Source organism: Rhinopithecus roxellana, chromosome 7 (assembly GCF_007565055.1).
Source record: "Rhinopithecus roxellana isolate Shanxi Qingling chromosome 7, ASM756505v1, whole genome shotgun sequence".
Taxonomy (NCBI): Eukaryota; Metazoa; Chordata; class Mammalia; order Primates; family Cercopithecidae; genus Rhinopithecus; species Rhinopithecus roxellana.
Genome location: NC_044555.1, coordinates 63,796,222 through 63,823,013, shown reverse-complemented (window position 1 = coordinate 63,823,013; position 26,792 = coordinate 63,796,222). Strand labels below are relative to the sequence as shown.

The 26,792-nt window shown below is 39.8% G+C and overlaps 1 protein-coding gene across 1 annotated transcript in view; it reads right to left on the bottom strand.

Moving 5' to 3' along the window:
* Positions 1–26,792, bottom strand: part of OTC (ornithine carbamoyltransferase) — a 68,805-nt gene that overhangs the window by 33,171 nt on the left and 8,842 nt on the right. The window contains exons 2-4 of the mRNA XM_010375440.1: positions 21,523–21,661; positions 19,083–19,164; positions 7,486–7,573 (exon numbers count right to left, since the gene is read on the bottom strand). Of these exons, the coding sequence (XP_010373742.1) occupies positions 7,486–7,573; positions 19,083–19,164; positions 21,523–21,661 (309 nt within the window). The remainder of the gene's footprint in view (positions 1–7,485; positions 7,574–19,082; positions 19,165–21,522; positions 21,662–26,792) is intronic.

The following is a 26,792-nucleotide window of genomic DNA, read 5'->3' as shown; positions in this document are numbered from 1 at the left end:
CTGTCATTACAGAAGAAACAGAAAGCCTTGAAACTGGAGTGATAATGCCCCACTTGCTATTGCTAAATTCCATATGATTTAAAACTTCTAAAAAATCAGTGATCTGAGTCATGCAAAGGTGTCACTTCTAGTGTCACATCTAAAAGGACAAGCCCAGAGCAAGAAAAAGAAAAAGAATATCCAGTTCATAACCCCAGTAGAGCACCTGGTAACTGACAAAATCTGAAAATACCCTCACCTCTGACATAAACTTAACTGAATATTTATGTGTATGTTTTGTGTTTTCTGATATGTTAGGGGGTGAGAAAGAGTTTCTAAGAGAGACTCTTCAATAAAGGGACATGAGCAATAGGACTGATTCTATCCAGGGGAACCTAGGGCTCCAGGGATCCATACTGAAGCAAGAAAACAACTCAAATCTTAAGGCTGTCTTCCCATGGATATAACATACACTCCCTTACCAGTTATAGTACATCTAGGTAAAAGAAACTGAGCAAAATTCAGAAGAGAGATGAGAGCCTGGTTGTGTAGAAAAAAGCTAACATAGCAGCCTTGAGGTGGCTGTTCTCCAAAGGGCTAGTTACAAGGCTGACCCTTGACTAGCATCTGGGAACTTGGGCTTTAGGAGGGTTCCCACCATTCCCAGAACTGATTAGGGTGGTTCACTGTGCCCACACTGTTTGTATATGCACTATGTTTTATGCTGAACACCTGCTTTCCTTCTGGGAGTCTGGAATTTTGGGATCACGCTAGGCAGAGGGCACTTTTGTAATCAGGCCCCAGTAAAAGCCTTGGGAACTGGTTTGCTGGGGAAATTAAGCACATCCTTCATGACACCACTGGGAGGGGACTTGTGGAAGCTTGTGCCTAGTCTCCCCTAGACTTTACCTCATGCACCTTTTTTCTTGGCTGATTTTGCTCTGTGTCTTTTGTCGTGATAAATCTTAGCCATGAGTATCACTGTATGCTGTTCCCTGTGAGTCCTTCTAATGTGGTGTTAGAGACTCCAACACATCAGCTCCTCCAAAGTATCAGTGGACAGCTCCACCTCAGTGCTCCCCTTCAGTCACCTTCAGATTATGCAAAATGCAACTCAGACCGAGCTAAGGAGATTTCAGCCACAATATTCTGTATAGTGAATAGGTTTTATTATTGTAACAAGCAAGAAAAGAACAAGACATTTTTTTCCCTCCTTAATTGTCAGATCTTCTTTGGGATACTTGTTTATTATGATCTAATTTTTAAAATCTTACTTAACTCTAAATGTAAGACTTTTTATTGTAATAATACTTCAAATGAGATCTAAAAAGCTTCTGCACAGCAAAAGACACAATCAACAGAGTGAAAAGGCAACCTATAGAATGGGAGAAAATATTTGCAAACCTGTGTCTCATAAGGGGTTCATGTCCAAAATATTAGGAATGCCTACAATTTAACAGCAAAAAAAAGTCAAAATTAAAAAAAATAGGCAAAAGACTTAAATAGATATTTCTGCAAAAAAGGTATATGAGTGGCTAAAAGGTATATGAAAATGTGCTCAACATTACTAATAATTAGGGAAATGCAAATTAAAACCACAGTGCAATATCACTTTACACCTGTTAGGATGACTATTATCAAAATGACAAAAGATAAGCATTGACAAGGATGTGGAAAATCGGAACCCTTCCGCACCATTGGTGGTGATGTAAAATGGTGCCACCACTATGAAAAACAGTGTGGAAGTTCCTCAAAAAATTAAACATAGAATTATCATATGATTGAGCCCACTTCTGCGTATTTAGCCAAAGTAATTGAAATCAGAAACTTGAAAAGATATTTGTATTATTGTGTTCCTTGTAGCACTATTCACAATGGCAATATGTGGAAACAACCTAAATATTCATCAACAGATGAATGGATAAAGAAAATGTGGTATATATTTACAATGAAATATCATTCAGCCTTACAAAGAAGGAAATCCCAGCATATGCAATATCACGAATGAATGTGGAGAACATTATGCTAAGTGAGATAAGCCAGTCACAGAAGGACAAATATTGCATGAGTCCACCTATGTGAAGTATTAAAATAGTCAAATACATAAAAGGAGAAAGTAGAATGGTGGTTGCCAGGGGTTGTGGGTGGGGGGCAATGATCATAGATGTTCAACAAGTATTTCAGTTATAGAGGATGAATGAATAAGTTACATATATATATATATATATATATATATATTTTTTTTTTTTTTTTTTTTGAGACAGAGTCTCACTCTGTCGCCCAGGCTGGGGTGCAGTGCTATGACCTCAGCTCACTGCAACCTCCAACTCCTGGGTTCAAGCAATTCTCCTGCCTCAGCCTCCTGAATAGCCAGGATTACAGGTATGCGCCACCATGCCTGGCTAATTTTTGTATTTTTAGTAGAGACGGGATTTCACCATGTTGGTCAGGCTGGTCTCAAACTCCTGACCTTGTGATCCGCCCACCTCGGCCTCCCAAAGTGCTGGGATTTCAGGCGTGAGCCACCGCACTGGCTTTTTCTTTTTAACAGAGTCTTGCTCTGTTGCCCAGGTTGGAGTGCAGTGGCACGATCTCGACTCACTGCAACCTCCACCTCCTGGGCTCAAGCAATTCTCCTGCCTCAGCCTCCTTAGTAACTGGGACTACGGGCGAGCGGAATTTTATTTTATTTTATTTTTAGTAGAGATGGGGTTTCACCATGTTGGCTAGGCTGGTCTCGAACTCTTGACCTCAGGTGATCTGTCTGCCTCGGCCTCTCAAAGTGCTGGGATTACAGGCATGAGCCACCACACCCAGCCATAAATAAGTTCTAAAGATCTGCTGTACAATACATTGTATTTTGAATGTCTATTTAGGATTTTTATTCCTTGTTCTGATTTTATCTTTCCTTTCTTTGGTGGGTGAGACTGAGGACCAATCTGTAAGGTGCTTTAAAAAAAAAACAGGTTTAAAATATGTTTCTTTGAAGATTTTAGAACATTAATGGCTTCCCTTTTGTTCCTGAACACATCCAGCTTGTTGCTGCCTTAGGCTGATGCATCAGCAGTTCTTTCTGTGACGCTCTTCCCACAGCATTGTGTACCTGGCTCTGTCATTTTATTGAGCTCTTAACTGTCACCTCCTCAGAGAGGCCTTCCCTGACCACCCAATCTAAGGCAGCCCCCACCCCACCAACAAATAACCCTGCTTTAGCTTCATCGTAGCACTTATTTCAACCTGCTCATCTATTCATGCTTTATTTATTTGTTTAGCAAAAGCCTCTTTGCTCCAGAATGTAATTCCCACTCCAATAAGAATTTTGTTTGACTTGATCAGCATTTTATTTTATTTATTTATTTGAGACAGAGTCCTGCTCTGTCGCCCAGGCTGGAGTGCGGTGGCGCAATCTCGACTCACTGCAACCTCCGCCTCCCGGGTTCAGGTGATTCTCCTGCCTCAGCCTTCTGAGTAGCTGGGATTACAGACATGTGTCACCACTCCCGGCTAATTTTTGTATTTTTAGTAGAGATGGGGTTTTACCGTGTTGGCCAGGCTTGTCTTTAACTCCTGACCTCAGGTGACCCCCCCGCCCCAACCCCTCAGCTTCCCAAAGTGCTGGGATTACAGACGTGAGCCACCGCGCCCAGCCTTGATCAGCATTTTATTCTCAGTGCTAAAACAATGTCATGAAGAAAAACGAGGCATTCAATAACTATTTCTGAATAAATGAATAATTAAATCATTTGAACAAATAAGTGACACTTTGGAAATTGCATTTAACAGCTTTCAAGAGACTGGCCCGGTTTTCTTTCTTTCTTTTCTTTCTTTCTGTTCCTACACTCACTATATTCTCCCTCAGGCTCTTCTTTCACCAATGTCCAGGCACTTTTTATTTGACCAGGCCCTCAAAGCACCTGGACCAGCAAATGGAGAAGCAACATCGTCAATCAGTGTCAGGTATGCACGATTCTTTTGATTTGAAAGGGCCAGCAATGTCATTTAATCATCCTCCAATCCCGTTGCACCTTAAAATGTCAAACTTCTACAAAAAGCAAAGGAGGCGATTGCTGAGGGTTACAAGGTGCGTATCAGCAAGGTAGATATCATTAAGATTTGCTTCCTTGCATCTCCTGTTCAATTGCATCTGTAGAAAGTGGTAGATTTCTCTTGTCTTCTTCAATTTAGCTTTATTGAATTTCTGAGTCCCAGCATATCTTGTTTGTCAGATATTTTGGCAGATTAAGCAGTAATGAGGTACACAGAAGAAAGTCAGATTTCTACAATAGCTACTCTACTCCTTTTTCTGACATCCCCCATCTCCCATCCCAGCCTCTTCCGATATTGTACTATCCTTCTTCTCTTTGTACCTTGAGGATTTCCTCCTCCCCCTCCCTAATTGCACCTGTTCTCATGGCACAGCCTTCTGCAATTCTCCCACATTGAGACCATGGAGCTGATTTTTACCACTGAGCTTATATTTCTTCAGCTCTCAACTTCACTCAAGGTCTTTATCTCCAATGGCTTGTGAACATTTGCACTCAGAAGTTCAGCCTTTATTGCAATATGTTCAGTACCTAATCTGTCACTGTCTCCACAAAGCAGAAACTTCTTTCATTTTCCTGCTTCTGTCTTTTCCCTTTGTTGATTGTGCTTGGTATACTTTCATTGTAATAAATCATAACTATGAATATGACTATATGCTGAGTCCTGTGAGCCCTCCTAGAGAATCATCGAAACTCTAGGTTGTCATGGGGACCTCTTGATGTGAAAGTCAGTGTTTTCTTTTCTCTTTTTCTTTTCTTTTGAGATGGAGTTTTGTTCTTCTTGCCCAGGCTGGAGTGCAATGGTGCGATCTAGGCTCACTGCAACCTCCACCTCCAGGGTTCAAGGGACTCTCCTGCCTCAGCCTCCTGAGTAGCTGGGATTACAGGCAGGTGCCACCACACCCAGCTAATTTTTGTATTTTTAGTAGAGACAGGGTTTCTCCATGTTGGTCAGGCTGGTCTCGAACTCCCGAACTCAGATGATCCACCTGCCTTGGCCTCCCAAAGTGCTGGGATTAGAGGCATGAGCCACCGTGCCCGGCCCAATATTTTCTATAACTTGTTTCACTGCCCCTCTCATGGGCTGAATAGAAGAAGCATTATGGGGTAATCAAAACAACACAGCCTTAAAAAAATAAAGACAGCTTGATTTAAACCCTGACTTAGTCAGCTTCTGAGCTCCATTAACTTCTCTGAGCCATGCTTTCCTCATCTATAAAACCAGGCCAATAATACTTACTTTGCAAGATTTTTTAAAAGATTTAGAGATAATAGCACAAGAGGTCCACAGCAGACACTCTTTAAGGAGTAGCTATTATTTTCAGTGTTTTGCATAAGATAAAATGGTCAAAATGAATTATATGGACTCCATTTTGTGGACCCATGTATTCATGTAGCAATGGAACTATGATAATTATATGGACTCAAAATGTCCCAATCATTTTGGAACTTGTAACAAAAAAAAAAAAATCTGTAAGCAGGCTGTTTTGCTAAGGATCTATGTAGAACTCCTCTGAGGATTATGCAGTGAGAATTGTGTGGACAGCAAGCCCAGAAAAGAGCACGTTTATACCCATCCTCAATTTTCAGCCCATGCTTGGCTGTTTGTCTCTTGCTCTTGGGATCCTGCCCACTGCACTGATTTCTGGACCCTGACCTCTTTCTGACTGCCAACCTGCACTGCTCACCTCCTTTTTTGGATACTCAGCTGTTCCTCCCACTGAACCCTCTTCCAACCAGTGCTTTACATATGACTCATTCACCATCTTTCACCTGGTCCTATATGGAGGATCCCTGCTGAAACTTTGCTTGGATATGTCTCTGGCTTCATCCCTTGATCAGCTTGTAATATTTGCTTTTGAATAAAGTATATTTCACTTTTGTGGAAGCAGAATTATTAGACAAATATAATCCCAGTCAGTGGCAGATTATTTGAAAGAAAACATTTATGTTCCTTTATTCCTTTTGTCCCTAGAATCCAGAGGCTAATCACACTTCTTAATACTTTCATTGTCCCATCTGAAATAACATAACTAAAAGGTTTAAAGATGAGTTACTTGAAATCTCTTCAGCAAGTCAAATGAGGTGAATTTTTTAGTATATACCAGGGTGGTTGCCATAAAAAGCAGACGGTATCTGCAATAAATAACTTTATGGCATATCATTTTCAGGAAAAGAATCATTAGTCTTCTCTTTTGAGGGCAAAACTTTTAACAAAGATATTTGCTCTGGATTTTTTAGCCAGACATGATGTAGTGGTAAGAGCATTGCATGAGGAGTCAGGAGGCCTATGCTTCAGTCTTTCAAGATAATATAGTGGGTAAGAGCCCTTCCCCATCTCTCCCTTCACCTAGATGGGAGTGAGCTACTAGTACTTCCTAATGAAATGTAAGTGGAATTGTTTGCACTGCTTCCCTGCTAAGGCGGCTTTGAAACAAGTATGCCTTCTCCATGCTCTGTTCTCCTTGGTCCTGGCTGGATGTTAACACCCAAACTGACCTTGGAGGTCACATGTTGAAGATGGTAGAATCACTGTCAGCCAGTGTCCCTGAATAACCCACATAAATTAACAACCTGTTCTTCCCTCTTACCAATCAGGAACATCTGCACTATGTTAGCACATTGACATTTGAGATTTTGTGTTATAGCAGCTAGTCTGTGCCTAATTAAGTTGTTTCACTTCTTTATGACAATCTGTTTGGTTGTTATAAGGATTAAACAAGTTAGAAAAATACCTGGCACATAATAAATGCTCGATAAATGTTATTAATAGTTATCAATGTTATTACCTAGTCTGATAGTAACTGGTTATGAGTCACTGAACGTCAGTTTCCCTGGACCTTCATTTCCTCCTCAACTGTTTTTGTTTGTTTGTTTGTTTGTTTTTTGAGACGGAGTCTCACGCTGTCACCCAGGCTGGAGTGCTGGAGTGCAGTGGCGCGATATCCACTCACTGCAAGCTCCGCCTCCCGGATTCACGCCATTCTCCTGCCTCAGCCTCCTGAGTAGCTGGGACTACACCGCGCCCGGCTAGTTTTTTGTATTTTTTTTGGTAGAGACGGAGTTTCACCGTGTTAGCCAGGATGGTCTCGATCTCCTGACCTCGTGATCCACCCGTCTCGGCCTCCCAAAGTGCTGGGATTACAGGCTTGAGCCACCGCGCCCGGCCCCTCCTCAACTGTTAAATCTAAGAGTCATACTTGATGAACTCAATATTTCCATAAGTTTCAAGTTTTATGATCAGAAGCTTCTTCAAAAAATTGCCAAGAAAAATTATTTCAACCCATGGAAAGTGACCACCATAGGATGAGGGAGAGGCATTCTGAATATCAGGGAAAGAGGGAAAATGGAGAACAGAACAATTAGAGGGAAAACCATTATTTAAAGAGAAGCATGTTTTCTTTCTGAAATTTATCCATCAGATTCTGAAATCGGCTTTGGAGAGAAGAAAATATTTACAAACCGGGCCGTGTCCGTGAGACTTTCATTCACACCCAAATGAATATCTTGTGTGGTAAGAAAACAAGGGTGTCCTCCCAGAAGTGCAAAGCCTACAATAAAAAAAAAAGAAAAGAAAAGAAAAGGAAAGAATCATTTTGAAAAAAAAGAGCTAAAGTGGAAAACAAAATTACAAAGAATTGGCATAATCTCAACTGAAAAGTCAAAATCTTTAAAGCTCTCCAACTTCTCTGATAGAGAATTCCCATGCAAAACAAAATGAGGAACTGAGGGAAGTAGATAAGTTTTGTGCTCAAGTACTTAACTCTCCTTCATATGTGTGCCCATTTCTCCACCCTCTTATTCAAGACGTGGCAATAACGAGGCATCATTCCCTCTTTGGGGCTATGCCTGGTTTTGGTTCTCTAAAACATATAAAGCTGGCTGGGTGCAGTGACTCATAACTATAATCCCAACACTTTGGGAGGCCGAGGTGGGTGGATCTCCTGAGGTCAGAAGTTCAAGACCAGCCTGGCCAACATGGCAAAATCCTGTCTCTACTAAAAATACAAAAATTAGCCAGACGTGGTGGCAGGCGACTGTAATCCCAGCTACTCAGGAGGCTGAGGCAGGAGAATCGCTTGAACCTGGGAGGCGGAGGTTGCAGTGAGCTGAGATCATGCCACTGCACTCCAGCCTGAGCAACAGAGCAAGACTCTGTCTCAAAAACATAAAAATAAAAAAAAATAAACTCTATGACGCTGTCTTGGTTGCAAGATAAGGAAAACAGTAAAGTGGCCCTTTGACTTTTTTGACTTTTAGTGACTGGAAACCACTATCTCAATGCTTACTTTCTTTTATTTTTAAGCCTTTCATTTTTATTTATTTATTTTTTGAGACACAGTCTTCCCCTGTCACCCAGGCTGGAGCCCTTTCATCACACATTCTGGGGAAAATTATGGGCGATGGTGACATCCAATCAGAACTTTAGTATCTCATTTGAGACTGGTTTAATGCTCAGAATTTCTCCAATATATAATTAAAGGCAAATACACGTAATTGCAAGATAGAGGTTTGTCCAAGGAATTTTGCAAACATTACTTTTCTCCTCCTTATTATGATGTCCCGGATTTATCTTTTGGGAAATAAGCAACAGTCACAATTTGCTAATCCCATCTGTTTCCCATAAAGAGGGAAGAAATCATTAATTGCACGGTGAATTGGGGAATGAGGAGTTTCAGATCCACAAAGGAGAATTTGACTCAAAATCTCACGAAACATCCCACTGAAGCCTTAACACAGTTTGAATGTGGACTGATATTAAATGATATTAAGGAATCATTATTTTTGTTCAGTGTGATCATGACATCATAGCCATATAGGACAATATCCTTATTTTAAGATACAAAATGATGTATTTTGGGGTAAAATACCATTATAGCTTTAATTTACTTTAAAGTAGTTCAACAACAAAAACAAATAGACAAAGAAGGCAACATATTAACAATTGTTAGACTGATGTAAGAGTATTGGTATGTTCATTATGCTCATCTTTTTACTTTTCTGTTTATTTGAAAGTTTCACTATAAAAAGTAAAAATCAAACCCACACAAAGCAATGGTCCCCATTTCTGTTACTGTATATAAAACGAAATAATTATAGTCTACCTATTTTATACTCAAAAGTGTTCTCTTAAATATCCCTAGACCAAATGATCTTTTACTAGAGACCGCCATGTTCTGGCCCTAGCAACGACTCTTCACAGAGTATGGTCATGTGATGGCACATTATTAACATTCTTTCACTGAATCCCTTAGTCTGACAAAGTGTACAGTAGATATTACAAGAATTTTACAGAAAAGGGTTCTGAGAGTCAGAGTCTAAAAAATTGTGCAAGATTGTTTTTAAGTCCCCACAGCCTTAGGCCTTTGCCACAGGGATGCCAGCTATTGAGTCAGCTCAAAGTGTGATCTACAGAGACAGAATGACCTAGTGGGACTGGGCTCAGTCTTCTTCATCTGAAAAATAAGACAGTCTGCCTAGAGTTGTAAGATTCCTTGCAGATCTTATGTGCTAGGTGCCAGGTAGGATCAAAGAATATGAAATGCCCAAACAGTCCTACTTGCTATAGGACCTATAATGAACAATCTGACCCCATTTCTGATGTTTGCCTGCCCACCTCTCCCTGCCTGACCCTTCAGCCCTACATCTGGGCAAGCTGATAAGGAAGTTCAGGTGCTCCCTCCTTTGGCACTAGCAGGAGGTTCAAACTGCACAAGCCCTACCCTGTGCACAGAAATCCTCATCCCAGCCCCATCGCCAAATCACACTAGAACTCCGTATCATTTCTCTGCTCTCTGAGGCTACTTTTGGACCTGCTTGGTAGCCAGACCTACTATCCCCAGAAAGCCACATAATGTGAGTAATAAACTTTTTCATATCTTCCTGGTGCATGTGAGATATTCTCACTCTTAGCAATCAAACCAAATTTTAGGTGGATGGCACATCTCATGTCTATGGAGTAACTACACACCACAAGAAGTCCTGGTCTCACTGTATGATTCTGAAATTTATTCATTCATTCTGAAAATATGTGCCTGGGGCTGTTCTAGGCACTGAAGAAAGCATTGTAAACAATATACAAGTCTTTGACTACACGGAACTTACTATCAAATGGGGAGAGACAGAGTGTAAACTGAATGATTAAATTTAATATATTGTGTGTTAGGTACTGATAAGTGCTATAAGAAACATAGAGCAGGGAAGGAGAATAGGAAATTTACAGCACCCTAGTTGCACTTTTAAGTAGTATGGTCAAGGAAGCCACACTGATTGTGGGACATTTGAGTAAAGACCTGAGGAAGACGCATGGGTGAGCCATCGAAAACATATGAGATAGTGGGAAAAGCATGTGCAAAGTTCCTGTGTAAAGGTCATGATTGGTAGGTTCAAGAGACAACAAAAGGCTGTGTGCAGTGGCTCACACCTGTAATCCTAGCACTTTGGGAGGCCGAGGTGGGCGGATAACCTGAGGTCAGGAGTTTGTGACCAGTCTGGCCAACATGGCGAAACCCCATCTCTACTAAAAATACAAAAATTAGCCGGGCATGGTGGTGGGTGCCTGGAATCCCAGCTACTCGGGAGGCTGAGGCAGGAGAATCACTTGAACTCAGGAGGTGGAGGTTGCAGTGAGCCAAGATTGCACCATTGCACTGCAGCCTGGGCAACAGAGTGAGACTCCGTCTGAAAAAAAAAAAAAAAGAAAGAGAGAGAGAGAGACAACAAGAAGGTAGTGTGGACGGTGCAGAGGTGAGGCTGCTGAAGGAAGCTGGGGAGAAGGCAACAATTTTGACTTTTGTCTGGATAAAATGGGAAGCCTTTGAAGGCTTGGAGCAGTGGAGGGACATGATTTGACTTACATTTTAATTGGACATCTGTAGCAGGGCCAAAGCAGGGAGACAAGTCAGGAGACTGTTGCGAAAATCTGGGTGAGAGTTGATTGGCTGGAACAGGGTGGTAGCAGCTAATGTGGTGAGGAAATGGTTGGCTTCTTCATATGTTTTGAAAGTGTATCTTTTCAAAAACCCAACTTTTTATTTCATTGATCTTTTGTATTTTTTTAGTCTCTGTTTCATATATTTCTGCTCTGATCTGTATTATTTCTTTTCTTTTACAAGTTTTGGGTTTGATTTGCCCTCATTTTTCCAGTTCTTTAAGATGCATCATTAGGTTGTTTATTTGAAGTTTTTCTATTTTTTGATGTAGGCATTTATTGATGTACACGTCCCTCTTAGTACTGCTTTTGCTGTATCCCACAAGTTTTAATATGCTGTGCTTCCATTTTCATTTGTTTCAAGAAATATTTACATTTTCTTATTAATTTTGTCAATGACTCAATGGTCATTCAGGAGCACATTTTTAAATTTTCATGCGTTTATATTTTTTCCAAAATTCTTCTTATTATTGATTTCTAGTTTTAATTCATTGTGGTCAGAAAATATATTTAATATAATTTAAGTTTTTTTTTTTAATTTGGGGTACTTGTTTTGTATCCTTGATAAAGTTCCATGTGCTGAGGAAAAGAATGTGTACTCTGCACCTGTTGGGTGAAATGTTCTGTAAATATCTATTATGTCCACTTGGTCTATAGTGCAGATTAAGTCGAATGTTTCTTTGTTGATTTTCAGTCTGGATCATCTGTCCAATGCTGAAGGGGGAGCGTTGAAGTCCTCAGCTATTATTGTATTGGGTTCTATCTCTCTTTTTAGCTCTAATAATACTTGCTTTATATATCTGGGTGCTCTAGCATTGGGTTCATATATATCTTTAGTTGTTATATTCTCTTGCTGAATTGGCCCCTTTATCATTACATAATGGCCTTCTTTGTCTTTTCTTCCAGTTTTTGTCTTGAAATCTATTTTACTTGATACAAGTATAGCTACTCCTACTCTTTTGTAGTTTCCATTTGCATGGAATATCTTTTTCCATCCCTTCATTATCCGTGTATGTATGTCTTTAGAGGTGAAGTGAGCTTCTCAGCTGTTCACCTTGCTTCCTACCTCACTGAAAAAATTGCAGCAATAAGAGGAGAACTTCCAGATTCCACTCCATTTCCTCACTAGTCAGCATCTGTATTCATATACTCTGCTTTCCTTTCTATTAAGCATAGATGAATTTTCCATGCCCCATGTAATGCCTCCACTCATGCACTAGAAGCCACTCCCCTTGCCTACTCAAAGACATTGCTCTAGCAATTCCTCCCTTTCTCCCTTATGTCACCAACATCTTGAATGGGTTGTTCTCATTTTTTCACTCATTATTAAAAAACAGATACAGATTTTCTGTTGGTCCTAATTTCCCTGACAAGTATTCCTTTAGTTGTTTGCTCCCCTTTGCAGCAAAGCTCTTTGTTCTTCTTTCTCTTTCTAGTCCCTCTCTTCTCATTTCCATCAAACCTATAAGGCTTTGTCCCCAACCACTGCTGCACCAAAACTCCTCTCACCAAAGTTATCGGTGACCTTCACGTTACTACACCTAGTGGTCATTTCTGATCCCTCTTCCTTCTTGACTTAGCAGTATTTAAGAAAGTTGATCTTCATTTTCTACTTGATAAACTTTCTTCACACAGTGTCCAGGACATCACACCTCTTTGCCTTTGCATCTACCTTGGTAGTTGCTCCTTCTCAGTCACCATCGTTGGTTCCTTCTATTTTTCTTGACTTCTGAATGTTGGTTGTGCCCCAGGACCAGCCCTTGGTTCTATTCTCTCATCCTTCAATCTATACTTACTCTCTTTATAATTATATCCAGTCCCATGGCCTTAAATATCATCTATATGCTGGAGATCCCGAATATCTCTAGGCCAGTTTTCACTCCCAAATTTCAGACTCATGTCCAACTGCTATTTTAACATCTTTGCTTATATGTCTAATAGACACTTCAAACTCCATATATCTAAGACCGAATTCCCAACCTTCCCGTTTTCATTTGTTCCATCAGCAGCCTTCACATTTGCTCAAGCAGAAATCTTAAAGTCATCCTTGACATCTCTCTCTTACCCAATACATCAGTAATCTTGTCTCTCCCTTCAAAACATATCTAGAATCTGTTCCTCTTACCCTCCCCACTACTGCCACCATGGCCCCAGCTTCTATAATTGATAGCTATCTATTGACAGGCTTCACTACTTCTACCTTGTTTTCACCCTGGCCCCCGCCCCCACAGTCTATTCCACAGTTTATTCTCAGTCAGTGGGATCCTTTTAAAATGCAATTAGATCATGTCCCTCCTTTGTTCAAGATCATCCAATGATTCCCCATTTCACTCAAAATAAAAGCCAAAGTCCCAAAAACGGTGCACTTGTTTTTCCCTCAGTTCCAGGCACATTCTTCTCCTTGCTGAGAGTACTTAGCATCTTCCAACATACTGTACCATCCACTTATTTATTATGTCTGTTGTTTATTGTCTGTGTACCCACTAGAATGTAAGCCCCATGAAGGCATGGATTTTACTCTGTTTTGTCTACTGAGGTATCACTCTTGAGCACCTAAAATAAAACCTGGCAAATAGTAAGTGCTTAATGAATACTCATTGAATGATTAAAGGAGGAATTTTGACTCTGAAGAAAGGACCCATTCTTCTCATTTGTGAACAGCCTCTCATTTTGCTAACAGAAAGAACAGAAATTTCTATTGTCTGTGAAGCAACATAATGAAGTTTAGTGGTGATTATAATCACTAATCACTCTTGAGTACTTAATTTCTTTATAAACAGGCAACGTCACTTAAACACATATAAATACTGCACATTCGTCCAAAAATTATTTATTGTGCACCTACTAAGTGCCTAGTACAGGTATGAGTACCATTGAAGGTTGAAGACTATGGATGAAGATTTCAAACAAACTTTCGGACCTCCTGGTAGGTCTATTCCAAGTCACATTCTTTCTTTGATGATAAGTCATTTTGCTATAGCAACTCAGGGTTAGTCTGCTGCCCTTCTACTTCTCTGTTTGTGCTATACAGAAGATCCATATGGTACCTGGACTTAAGAAATAGGGATAGGAAGAAGAGTAACACAAAGTGTGTACAAGCAGGAGCCAAATACTTCAGCAGTTCATGAAAAAGATTAAATGGGGAGGAAATACTGCCTCTGAGAATAAATTGCCTTTGCTATTTTTGTCACAGATCAAAAAGAAGCCTCAGATCCCTGCCCAAAAGCACAAGTCACGAATTTGCCAGTTTGCCAGGTCTGGATGGTAATACGTGCTTACGAAGGGCATCAGAGATATTGAGAAGCCACTAGAAGCTGCCATTGCCAAGGAGAAGAGGACAGAGAGATGGGCTTCCACTCTCTTTCCACTCTTTATCCAGAGAAGCCTGCTTTTACCTGTTTCATTTGTTTATGCTTTAACATCAGCTATTTTTGAACAAAGGGTTTCTTCTGTTTTCTGTTAATTTCTTTTCTTTTCTTTTCTTTCTTTTTTTTTTTTTTTTGAGATGGAGTATCGCTCTGTCACCCAGGTTGGAGTGCAGTGGCGAGATCTCAGCTCACTGCAAGCTCTGCCTCCCACGTTCACGCCATTCTCCATTCTCCTGCCTCAGCCTCCCAAATAGCTGGGACTACAGGTGCCCACCACTACACCTGGCTAATTTTTTGTATTTTTAATAGACATGGAGTTTCACTGCGTTAGCCAGGATGGTCTTGATATCCTGACCTCATGATCCACCCACCTCAGCCTCCCAAAGTGCTGGGATTACAGGTATGAGCCACCATGCCTGGCCTCTTCTGTTAATTTCTTAATTCCTGTTTGGGAAAATAAAAGTAAATCTTATTTTGCTCTTTCACTTCCCCATAGATCCCTGCCCACTTTGGAAAAAAGAGTATAAATAGAATTCATTCATTGGAAATACGAGGGATCCGAGGACCCTTGCTGGTAGAACAAAGGCAGTTATTAACCTCTCTGTGCTTGGCTTTTGTAACTGCAGAATAGTATCACAATTTTTATATTGGCATCTTTGTATAGATGACGATTTTGAAACAGCTATTAAAACACCAGCTTCTATTTCACCTTGAAAGTGAAATACCAATGTTAAATAATGAAAAGAACCATCTCTTAGAATGCCTTTTGCATCTTTTATCAGCTACTGCATTTACTGAGATTAATAAGTGTATCTGTCTATCAGCTCAATTCATTTGCTATAAAAGAATATAATCATTGGTAGACACATAGGAGAATTGTCTGGTTTGCCAGGCAGGCACACACAAAGAGTGGATGAGGCATGAATGATCTACAACTACACACAGCTACATCGATACATCTCACAATGTTGAGCGAACGAAGTCAGACACAAAAGAGCGCATGCTGAATGATCCCATTTATATAAAGTTCAAAAATAGGCAAAACGAATCCGTGATGTTAGAAGCCAGGATAATAAGTTATCCTTGGGTGGATGAGGAGTAGTGACTGGAAGGAAATAAAGGGTATTGGGGAGCTTCTGGGTGCTACTACCATTCTGTTTCTCTAGCTGGGTATTAGTTAATGATGATTTGTTCACTGTAAGAATTCACTGAACTATACATTTAATGATTTGTGCACTTTTCTGTTTGTGTGTTACACTTTAATAAGCACGTTACATAAACAATGACTATGGTAAGAGTTGGGTGGAGAATTTGATTTTGTCTCCTGAGATAAGTAGGAATATGAATGTAGCTCTGAAACTCAGGCTTGGAACAGAATTGCCAAAGACTGTCCGTTGAGGATCATCTCAGGGGCTGGCACAGATTTGGGGCAGTAACAGTTATAATTATACCTATTTTAATTCTAAGCACCAAAGTAACAGGTGGTACTTGTTGAAAAATTGTACCAAAGGACAACTGTTAAGATGCACATGCACACAATAGGAATGTTCTGTCATGATTTTGATTGGGGTTTACTGTTTCTGTAAACAAGGCAGCTACTCGCTTTGGGTGATTCTACTGTTGAGTTTGGCAGGATGCCATATGCAATTATTGAGGATAATGACAAATGCTCCATGAACTATAAGTTTTAACAGTCATATGTTTCTTGCTTCATGTATTTGTTGTTATTATTTACAATTTTGGGAAGGTTTCTAACGATTTCTTTATAGAAAACCATCATTTAACAAAAGGCTTAATGCCACCAGTAGAAACAATTTTACTAGAATAAAACATGACTATTACATTCCGTATAATTAAATTAAATCAATAGATGTAGTTTACTAAATTAGATATTTAAAAATATATATTTAGTAATAGCTTCCAATCCTGGGTCTGCCATTTATTAGCTACGTGTCTTTGAGCCATTTGCTGGCCCCGTTTCAACCTGTTTTCCTCAATGGTCTTGCTCTCACAGAGTTGTCATGAGAATTAAGTGAGATAACATACATAATTAATGTAGAACACCTGGCACGGGATCTGTATCCAAAAAGTTATTAAATTGTCACACTCGTTTTTATTAATAGATTAACTACCACATTATTATAAATGGTGAAACCGATCATTTATTCAGAAATATTCTGGTTTCAAACATAACATTTGAACAGGGAAAAGTCATAGAAATGCCATGAAGTCAGCAAAATCCCTTTTAAAAAAACTTAAATTTGAGAAATTTCTATCTATTAATCAATTATTTTGGTGACTTCAAAAAAGACCACTTCTCTTAAGTACTAATGGTAAAAACAAACAAACAAAAAGATACAAGATAAAATAAAATAAAATAAAATAAAATAAAATAAAATTCTACCCAACTCATGGAATACTAGTGTTGAAAGGCAGCAGAATTTGAGAATTACTGACTGGTTTATTCATTTTTCCCCTACCATCTGTCAGATATCAACATGATCTCTTACAGCAGCCAGCTTTAACGAGCAGAATGTTCCTATCTGTTTTCTTCCTAGGGCTTTAAAGATTAACACCTTATAAATTTTCCCTCTTCCTCCTTCCTTCTCTTTAGGGGGAAGGCGTGTGCATTAGTAAGAATAGTGGGCTTCAGATCTGAATCTTGGTGCTATTGGTATTAATTGAGTGAATCTGGCAAGTTGTGTAATCCCCCTGAACTTTCTTTTTGATATCTATTTGGTAAGTTTCATTACTGATCATTGCAAGGTAAAAATCACATGTAATAGTTGTTTGCGTCTAAGCCCTAGGAAGCTCTGATACTCGTAAGGTAGAACAATCTATTTGAAATATCAACTAATATGTTTTTGTTTGTGGTACTTCCTCCTTAACCCTGTCTGACTGCTCACTTGGGCAGTTATATTATTGATTCAAGTGAGGTCTGGTAGAGCAGAAATGCAGAGAGAAAGAAAAGAGGCAATTTGTGTTATGAGTTTCAAAGTGTCCATTTTGAAATTGCAGAGATGATAGCTTGAGGAAAAAAAAATATCCTTAACAGCCTAGAATTCTAGGCACAAAAGCATAGATTTGGAAGAATCCATGGATAGTCAGAGCCAGTTTTTCCTCCTGCTTTATTTCCTGGCCTCCAATACTGGGAACTGTAAGGGGAAGAAGAGAAGCAAGAGAGGAGAAGCAACAGAAATAAAAATTGGTGGACCTTTGACACTGTACCCTGCTGTGTGTTCCCCAGGTCAACTTCTGAAGGATGGGGAGCATGCTGGAAAGCTCCATGAGTTTGGAGAATCCTAGAACTGAGGAAAACCTGCTTTTTTTTTTTTTTTTTTGAGACGGAGTCTTGCTCTGTGGCCCAGGCTGGACTGCAGTGGCTTGATCTCGGCTCAGTGCAAGCTCCGCCTCCCGGGTTCATGCCATTCTCCTGCCTCAGCCTCCCGAGTAGCTGAGACTACAGGCACCCGCCACCACGCCCGGCTAATTTTTGTATTTTTAGTAGAGACAGGGTTTCACCATGTTAGCCGGGATGGTCTCGATCTCCTGACCTCGTGATCCACCCGTCTCGGCCTCCCAAAGTGCTCGGATTACAGGCGTGAGCCACCGTGCCGGGCCCTGTCTTGCTTTTAGGACAGACCTCTAGAAAGCAGTAAATGTTATAGAGCTCCCTGGCACCCAGCAAGAGGAGGAAACAATACAGTAGAGGCAGCCTTGTAGTACCTCTGTGCCTAATGTGTCTTGGAAAGCTGCTAAGAGGTTGAGAGAATGAAACCACGAGATACATTGCTGTAATGGAGTCACTGTCACACAACCATGAAATATTAGGCTCACAGACACTTCGAAGGGTGAGAAGAGTAGGGTTTATCGGGTGAAAAGAGAAAAAAGGGAAAACAGGGACGCTCAAAAGAGCAAGAGTCCTGCTAGTAGTCTTCCCGCCTCTCAGATTGAATCCCAGGTTCCACCTCGGAACAGGAGAGGCCAGCTCTTCCCCGCTGCAAACGGTGTGAACTTCCTGAGGGTTCACCCCTGTGTGCACTCCTCCCAGTGTGCAGGCCAGCTGGAAGTTCTCCAGTGACCTCTTTATACTTGGTTGTCTCAATATCAGGTCTTTTAATGAGAGTGAAGCAAACCTTGCAGTAAGTGGGAGACAGCCAAGATCCAATGGGAATATAGAAGTCCCAACAGAACCCAGCATGGACATTTGATGACGATGTTCTAATGACCAAGGACCAGATCCCCATAGCCCTACATGTCTTGACATTCAGATACTCTCCATGATTTAACCATGGCTGTGGGGAAATGGAGAGGAGACCCAAAATGGACAAAATAAACCATGAAACAACTGAGGATTGCCTAACATTGCAAAGATTAAATTTCCACCATCTAGCAGAATTGAGACACACAAGGAAATGTTCTTTACATGCTAGAAAAATAGACACATTTCTTACCCACTGAGTTCGAGGCCTGAAAATGTGTGCCCACCTACATTTCTTTTCTGAACATGAAGAGTTATATGGAACTTCTACTCAGTTCCTTATGGAATTCTTATAGATGAAGCTAATTTTTCTGCTTGTAGCTTTTATGAGAACTGGAAATCTCATCCACAGGCTTGCACTGCTGCTCCCAGTAAAAAAGGTTTTTTTTTTTTTTGTGGTTGTTAGAGGCAGACAAATCCCCGCACTGGTTTTCACCCTCCAAAGTTTTCACCCTCAATCCCTCTCTTTAACACAAGTGTGAATTTGGCAGTGGACTTACCTGTTTCTGTAGACAATCTTGTTCGGGTACTTCTTTTCTCAAAAATCATGCCTAAGGACTTCCCTTGCAATAAAGGCAAATACTATAAATCAAGGACAAGAATAGAATTAAAATATATCTTATATATAAATTATGTTTTAAAACATATTCTTTATTGGAAAATAAGTAATAACTGCCCCCAAATAAGTGTTTAAAATATTGTTTAAAAAGTGAGTTTAGGCCAGGTGCAGTGGCTAATGCCTGTAATCCCAGCACTTTGTGAGGCTGAGGCAGGTAGATCACCTGAGGTCAGGAGTTCGAGACCAGCCTGGCCAACATGGCAAAACCCTGTCTCTACTCAAAATACAAAAAAAAAAAAAAAATTGGCTGGGCGTGCTGGTGTGTGCCTGTAATCCCAGCTACTAGGGAGGCTGAGGCAGGAGAATTGCTTGAACCTGGGAGGTGGAGGTTGCAGTGAGCCAAGGTCACGCCACTGCACTCCAGCCTGGGCGACAGAGCAATATTCTATCTCAAAAAAAAAGTGAATAGAAAATGTTTTTTAATATACTATACAAATGGGGGAAGATAACAGTAATTCCCACAGCTTATTGATATGTAATTAGAAAGCAGTATTAATTGTTCTGAGTTCAACATGTGAATTTTTTCCAAAGTATATTAATATTTCATACTGGAACCACCTTCTTACTTACACCATTGAAATCCCCATTCAGTTTTCAATGACCTCAAAGGTGTTTGGTTTGGAGGTGTTTTCTCAGCTAGGAAAATGCTACTCTGTTACAACATGGGGCACTGTGACTTCCACTTAGATCAATGATGAAGTCCTAGTGTTTTAGCTACACATCCATCATGCATCCTAATAGGAATACAAAGACTTTGCTTCTGGAAGTCATTTGAAAACAATCTGGAGAGTTTGAATGTGGGGCGGGGCACTTCCTCCTTCCTCTTCTGTAGACGGGCTTCCCGATGGAATGAGTTCTGGAACAAATAGATTCCTGCCAGCTAACCTCCCTCATCCACAAAGTGTCAAGAATATAGGCCTGGGCCTGGGGAGACCTTTTCTCCTTATTTCAGGTGTTTTATAGGAACATCAACCCATAGCAGTTGCAGTCACTCCTGTCCAGTTTCTCTTAGGAGCTTGGAAAGCCAGCCAACTAAATAAAATCAAAGCCGTGTCAAACTTTCTCAACCTGAAACCAACTCTTTAAAAAGGTTGAACAAGCTTGGAATATGAAAATGCTTTCACAATTAAGCAGTCTAAATGAAGCTACTGTATTAATTGTGTTTCAAAGATAAATTGCTGAAAATGCAGAATTATGCTTATAGCTAAGAACCATATGCCATCTCTTCTCCTACCTGGATACCATTAATTGTTTCTTTGCTAAACTAAATGCTTTTTAAAACACTGTCACATCATTGTGAATTTTTTGACATTATCCTAATGATTCTATATCTGATATGCATCCAAAATTAAAATTTGTCACTAGTAAAAAAAGGATCATTTTCCTCTCCTCCTCCTCCTCCTCCTCCTTCTTCTTCTTCTTCTTCTTTTTTTTTGAGATGGAGTTTCGCTCTTATTGCCCAGGCTGGAGTACAATGGCATGATTTTGGCTCACTGCAACTTCCGCCTCCCAGGTTCAAGCGATTCTCCTGCCTCAGCCTCCCTAGTAGCTGGGATTACAGGCATGTGCCACCATGCCCGGCTAATTTTGTATTTTTAGTAGAGACGGGATTTCTCCATGTTGGTCAGGCTGGTCTCGAACTCCCGACCTCAGGTGATCCACCTGCCTAGGCCTCCCAAAGTGCTGGGATTACAGGCATGAGCCACTGCACCCGGCCTTCATTTTTGACTTGATAGAAAATACACAGAGAAAAGAAAAGGGGTATAAAAATAAAATCTTGGCAGATCACCTGAGGTCAAGAGTTTGAGACCAGCCTGGCCAACATGGTGAAACTCCGTCTCTACTAAAAATACAAAAATTAGCTGGGCGTGGTGGTGTGCACCTGTAATCCCAGCTACTTGGGAGGCTGAGGCAGGAGAATTGCTTGAACCCGGGAGGCAGAAGTTGCAGTGAGCCAAGATCGTGCCAATGCACTCCAGCCTGGACAACAGAGCGAGACTCCATCTCAATAAATAAATAAAATAAAATAAAATAAAATAAATATTTTCAGACAAATGATTTCTTAGGTTCGATCCAGTTAATAATGAATTTCAGCATTCTACATGAAAAAAGTGCAAGGACTTGTCATTCAATAACTGATTTTTATGCTCTTTTGTATGCCTGTATGCTCCATGATAATCAATTACCTTGACTGTGAGGTTTCATTACTTAGCTACTGTTTAAGAATTTTAATGTATTTTCTTTTTCCTCTTTCTTTGGGAAGGCTGCCTTTAAAAAGGCGGACTGATAGTAATGGAAGGTAAAAAGAAAATGTTACATACCTCTCCTTTCTGTTTTATCCTAAATTTCAGATCTGCTGATAGCCATAGCATATATTTAATTTCTTCTCCAGTAAAGTTTTTTAGAGTGAGAAGGTCACGGCCCTTCAGTTGCACTTTATTTTGTAGTGGTTGTCCACACCTATAAAAAGAGATTTAAAAAAGAGAAATATGTATTTCAGAAAAAGCCCATGCACTATGGTGATGCTTTGTTTTATTGTTGATAAAGCATTCTTTTTTTTTTTTTTTTTTTTTTTGAGACAGGGTCTCACCCTGTGGCCCAGACTGGAGTGTGGGACAATCTAAGTTCACTGCAGCCTCTGCCTCCCAGCTTCAAGCGATTCTCCTGCCTCAGCCACCCAAGTAGCTGAAACTACAAGCACACGCCACCAAGCCCGGCTAATTTTTGTATTTTTACTAGAGACGGGGTTTCTCCATGGTGACCAGGCTGGTCTCGAACTCCTGAGCTCAAGTGATCCGCCCACCTTGGTCTCTTGATAAAGCATAGCAAATGCTTTATCTTTTTATTCTTGATAAAGCACAGCAAATCACATATAACCTCATGTGTCTCTGCAAAGTGTTAATGCATTGAAATTTGATATGGCCATGGTTTATATTTTATATGTCCAGTATTTTGGATGTTTGACAGAAAAAAAAAAAGAATTTGCAAAAAGAGATTGAATTCTTATTTGCTTGAAATAGCCACATGAGTGGCTTTGTCACTTACTAGTCACACAACCTAGAGCAATTTACTTACCCACTCTCTGCTTCTAAATTTCTCATCTAGAAGATTACTGTAATAATCTTATAGAGTTGTTGTGAAGATAAAATTATTTAATACATGTAAAGCAGACATTGTCTGGAATATAATAAGTATTTGATAACTTTTAGCTATTATTATCAAAATCATTAGGCTGTACAAGCAGCATTTGTAATGCACAATAGAAAATAATTTCGTATTTTCCCCCTACTGCCCTTCAAATCTGTTCTTGGAGCTTGTTCTTTTTATCCCTGGATGAAAATACAATGGACACTGTAGCTTTTCTACTAACTCAGAAAAATACAAAAAGCCCTCTGCTTATTTTACTACCTCAAAGAGTCTCAGTAAAATAACATGTAACAAAAATATTATAATAATAATAGTGATTAAAAAAAAAAAAACTTAAGAAATTTACTGCAGGTTAACACCTTTTCCCTTCCAGCTTATGCCTGATTAAAGCTGGCCTCCTCTATGGGGAAAGAGGGGTCAATGTGCTATTTCCTCTGTTTCCTTACTTTCAGTTCCTCTAAGTGAAGCCAAGGGAAGATGAGGAGTTAAGAGCCAGCAAAAGCCTGGTTCTGCTCTAGCAATCTAGCATTGGTGCAGGTGTTTCAAACACCTGACTCTCTTGTGGAGTGTTTTTGGAGGTCCTTTGGAGAACCCCCCCCCCCCCCTTATCATTAGGAATTTCTCATAGCAGTCTTTGATGCAGACAATTACATTTCCTCTGGCATCCAAGGGAACACATCCAGCCTCTATTTTGCTGAGATTTCCCCCACCCCTCCAGGAGGTCTCTTGGTCATGATCTGAAACAATATCATGCTAGGTCTTTTTTTTCTCATTCCCTATTGGTTCATGGGAAGGTCTCCACGTTCTTTGCTCTAACAAGTGTCAGGTCCATCCTGATATAGACTCCATCTTGTTCTGCTATCAGAACAGCTAACTAGCCTGTCCTCCTTACTTTAAATTTCTCAGGTATCATCCTGACATCAGTTTACTGTGGGCCCTAGTGGAGCCATTTCCTTGGGCTTGAAGTGAAGGAAGACTATCCCCTTCATGGGGGAGGGGGCATATGATACACAATAGAAACACTCTCTATAAATTATCTTCTAATTTCCAACCCCTCTCTTGGTTTCTGCAACACATTTTATAAGCTGAAGGTGGTACCCAAGGGATTCCAAACTGAATTTTGTCTATTTCCGTTGCAATTCCATTTGTAGTGGTCTAGCATCTCACTTTAGAACGAGGGAAGAATCAGTATCCACTGGGCCTGGGCAGAAACCAAAATTGAAAAATATTTATTTTAACATTTTGTTATATTGTTATGACAATAATTGTTATTCGCGGTAATCAGTCTGTAAAATAAGCATCATTTTTCTCTCATCATTCCCAGTGTCATCTGTGTTTAACAATAATTGGTATTTTCTACCATTCGAAATCATAAATAGCCAAAGGCAAATTGTGGTTCACCATGTGTACTAAACATTAATTTTACTAGAAGTAAAATAACTGTCACAAAATGATCATGCTTTAATTCTAACCTAACAAGAGAGCTTGTGCTACTTGGGATGAAGAGTTAATCATCTGTTGGGATTTATGGAGGCCTTTTTGCAATGGTAATAAGCTTATAGGTGGGAAAATCACAAATTCACTCAATTTGTTGTTTCCACTGCATGATGTCAGTAACTTAGACAAGTGAATATTGCACTACATATGTTTCTTGCAGAGTTGATTGGTTCATTTAATGTTCAGTAGGTGAATAGATCTTTTTTGGTAGACGTTTTGTGAGACTGAGCCCTTTAGAGGTCTAGTTAGTAGGGAAGAGAATTTCCATAAGGATTGAGAGTTTCTGGGTTGGTTGGCTAATTGGTTGATTGACTGATTTTTGTTTGTTTGTTTGTTTTTCTTTTTGAGACGGAGTCTTGCTCTGTCACCCAGGCTGGAGTACAGTGACGTGATCTCGGCTCATTGCAGCCTCCACCTCCTGGGTTGAAGTGATTCTTGTGCCTCAGCCTCCTGACTAGCTGGGATTACAGGCACCTGCCACCACACCCGGCTAATTTTTGTATTTTTAGTAGAGACGGGGTTTCATCGTGTCGGCCATGCTGATCTCAAACTCCTGAGCACAAGTGATCTGCCCACCTCAACCTCCCAAAGTGCTGGGATTACAGGTGTGAGCCACTGCACCCAGCCAACTGACTGATTTAATCTAAGACATTAGTGACATATTCAACTACAAGTAGAAATTACTGTTTTTAGCTTATATGTAGAAACAAAATTTTGGTTAATATTCCTATTTCAAAGATGTATTATTGTCTTTGACTTTTAAAAATATGTGAATCATAGGCTCTCCAAATGGAAATTTCTTTAAAGCAGTGGTCCTCAACTTTTTAGTGTGTACCTCTAACAGTAAAAAATTTTAAACATGGATTCATATGTATGTTTTATTTGTTTATATGTGCTGCTATACTAAAAGATTATGTACATAACAAAACATAAATGAAAATAAAAATTTAAAAAGTTTAGACTAAGAAGAACCAAATATTTTATTTTATTTTATTTTATTTTATTTATTTATTTTTGAGACGGAGTTTCACTCTGTCGCCCAGGCTGGAGTGCAGTGGCGTGATCTCAGCTCACTGCAACCTCTGCCTCCCGGGTTCATGCCATTCTCCTGCCTCAGCCTCCCGAGTAGCTGGGACTACAGGCATGTGCCACCACGCCCAGCTAATTTTTGTATTTTTAGTAGAGATGGGGTTTCACCATGTTGGCCAGGCTGGTCTCGAACTCCTGACCTCAGGTGATCCACCCACCTCAGCCTCCCAAGGTGCTGGGAATACAGCACGTGAGCCACCATGCCAGGCCAAGAACCAAATATTTTAAAAATAAGTTTGTAGATATACAAAGACATTTTGCTGGCTAAAGAAGTTTCTAGACAGCCTTTCATTTTCTTCCTTCTACTGAAACCCTAGTAAAATGCTTACACAACTGTGCCCAATATCTCCATCGTAGTCAGCAATTTGATAACTTTGGAAGTAAGGCATTTAGGCAGAAAATTTGTATTTACATACAAATTTTGGTTATGTGTTTTCTTCTGATAATATTAATTAGTGATAATATTAAGCAACACTTGGAATATCAAGTACTGATAATGTTAAGGAGTAAACACTGACTAATATTCATGCATTTTTCAGGGTCAACTGAAATCTTCTGGGGATTGTAAAACAGATTTGCATATGTGGCCTGAAATGAAGGCACGGCAGCTTAACCTTTCTCAATTCATAGTTAGGGCAGGTTTGAAAATACTTTTATTCTGGAATAAGATCCAAGCAACATAAAATTACAGAAAATAAACCTTCTTGACACCATGTCTTACAATAACACATTAATATTCCTTGGCTTAAGACTTCCTCTAATATTATTTTAAAAGGGGAAGAATACTTTGCTGGAAAACTCACATCCATCAACCACAGGAAAAACCACTCATGAACTAATTTTGAGGCCTTCAGTTTTTTGCCTTGAGTTCAAGCTCAGACTCCTGATTATTTTGGAGCCCACAAAAGCTGAGTCTCCAAACTGCTATACTCAAAGGATTCAATACCGTCCCCTATTCTCAGCCTCTTCGGGATTTTGTTGTATGCTCTCACTTCTGAATGCTCACAAGACTACAGGTTTTATTTAAGAGAATGTCATAGATCTTAGAATTGTGTCGTTCTTGTTGAACCTCAGAGAAATAGAAGTGGAAATGAAAATTTTGCAAAGAACAAAACTTTTTCTCCCCAGTTTCCATAAAAGGAAACAGGAAAGAGGAGGACCAACAATACCTTACCTTTTACTACTCCAAAAGCTCCAACTTCCAGTTCTTATTATCCCCAATGGAAGACAGACTGGAGGAAGTAACAAGTTTCTGGGGCTTCCTCAGCTTTTGTCCTACATACTTAGAAGTTTCTAAGTTGGAGGTGAAATTAAGCTTGCAGTTAGGGTTAGGGTTAATGTTCTGCTGTGGGTTTGCATTGTGAGATGCTGCTGTTTCTATTTCTCCACTGACAGAAGATTTGAATATAAAGGTAGAAAGAACACATAAACATCCTGCTTGAACCTTTCCTTTTTGTCAAGGCCTTTGATTTTCAAATGTATATAGAACAGAAACTTTATTTCAATATTTTTCCCTTGGACTACAAGTGATCGGAAAAATCTCTCTTTCTGACTCTACACTTTCCATGGCAGCAGCTGATAATGTTGCCCTCACTCTTGCTGCCCTCAAATCACATCTCCAATAAATGTTAACAGATAACCGTCCCCCACCCCAGAGTTTCCTTGTGCCCCTTTGTGTTTTTGTTTGCTGGTTGGTTTTGCAGTAAGGACAGTTAACATGAGATCTAGTCTCCTAATAAATTTCGAACTGCACAACACCATACTGTTAACTATAGGCACTAAGTTGCACAGCAGATCTCTAGAATTTATTCATCTACAATAATAGAAAGTTTATATCCATAGAAAAACTCCCCATTTC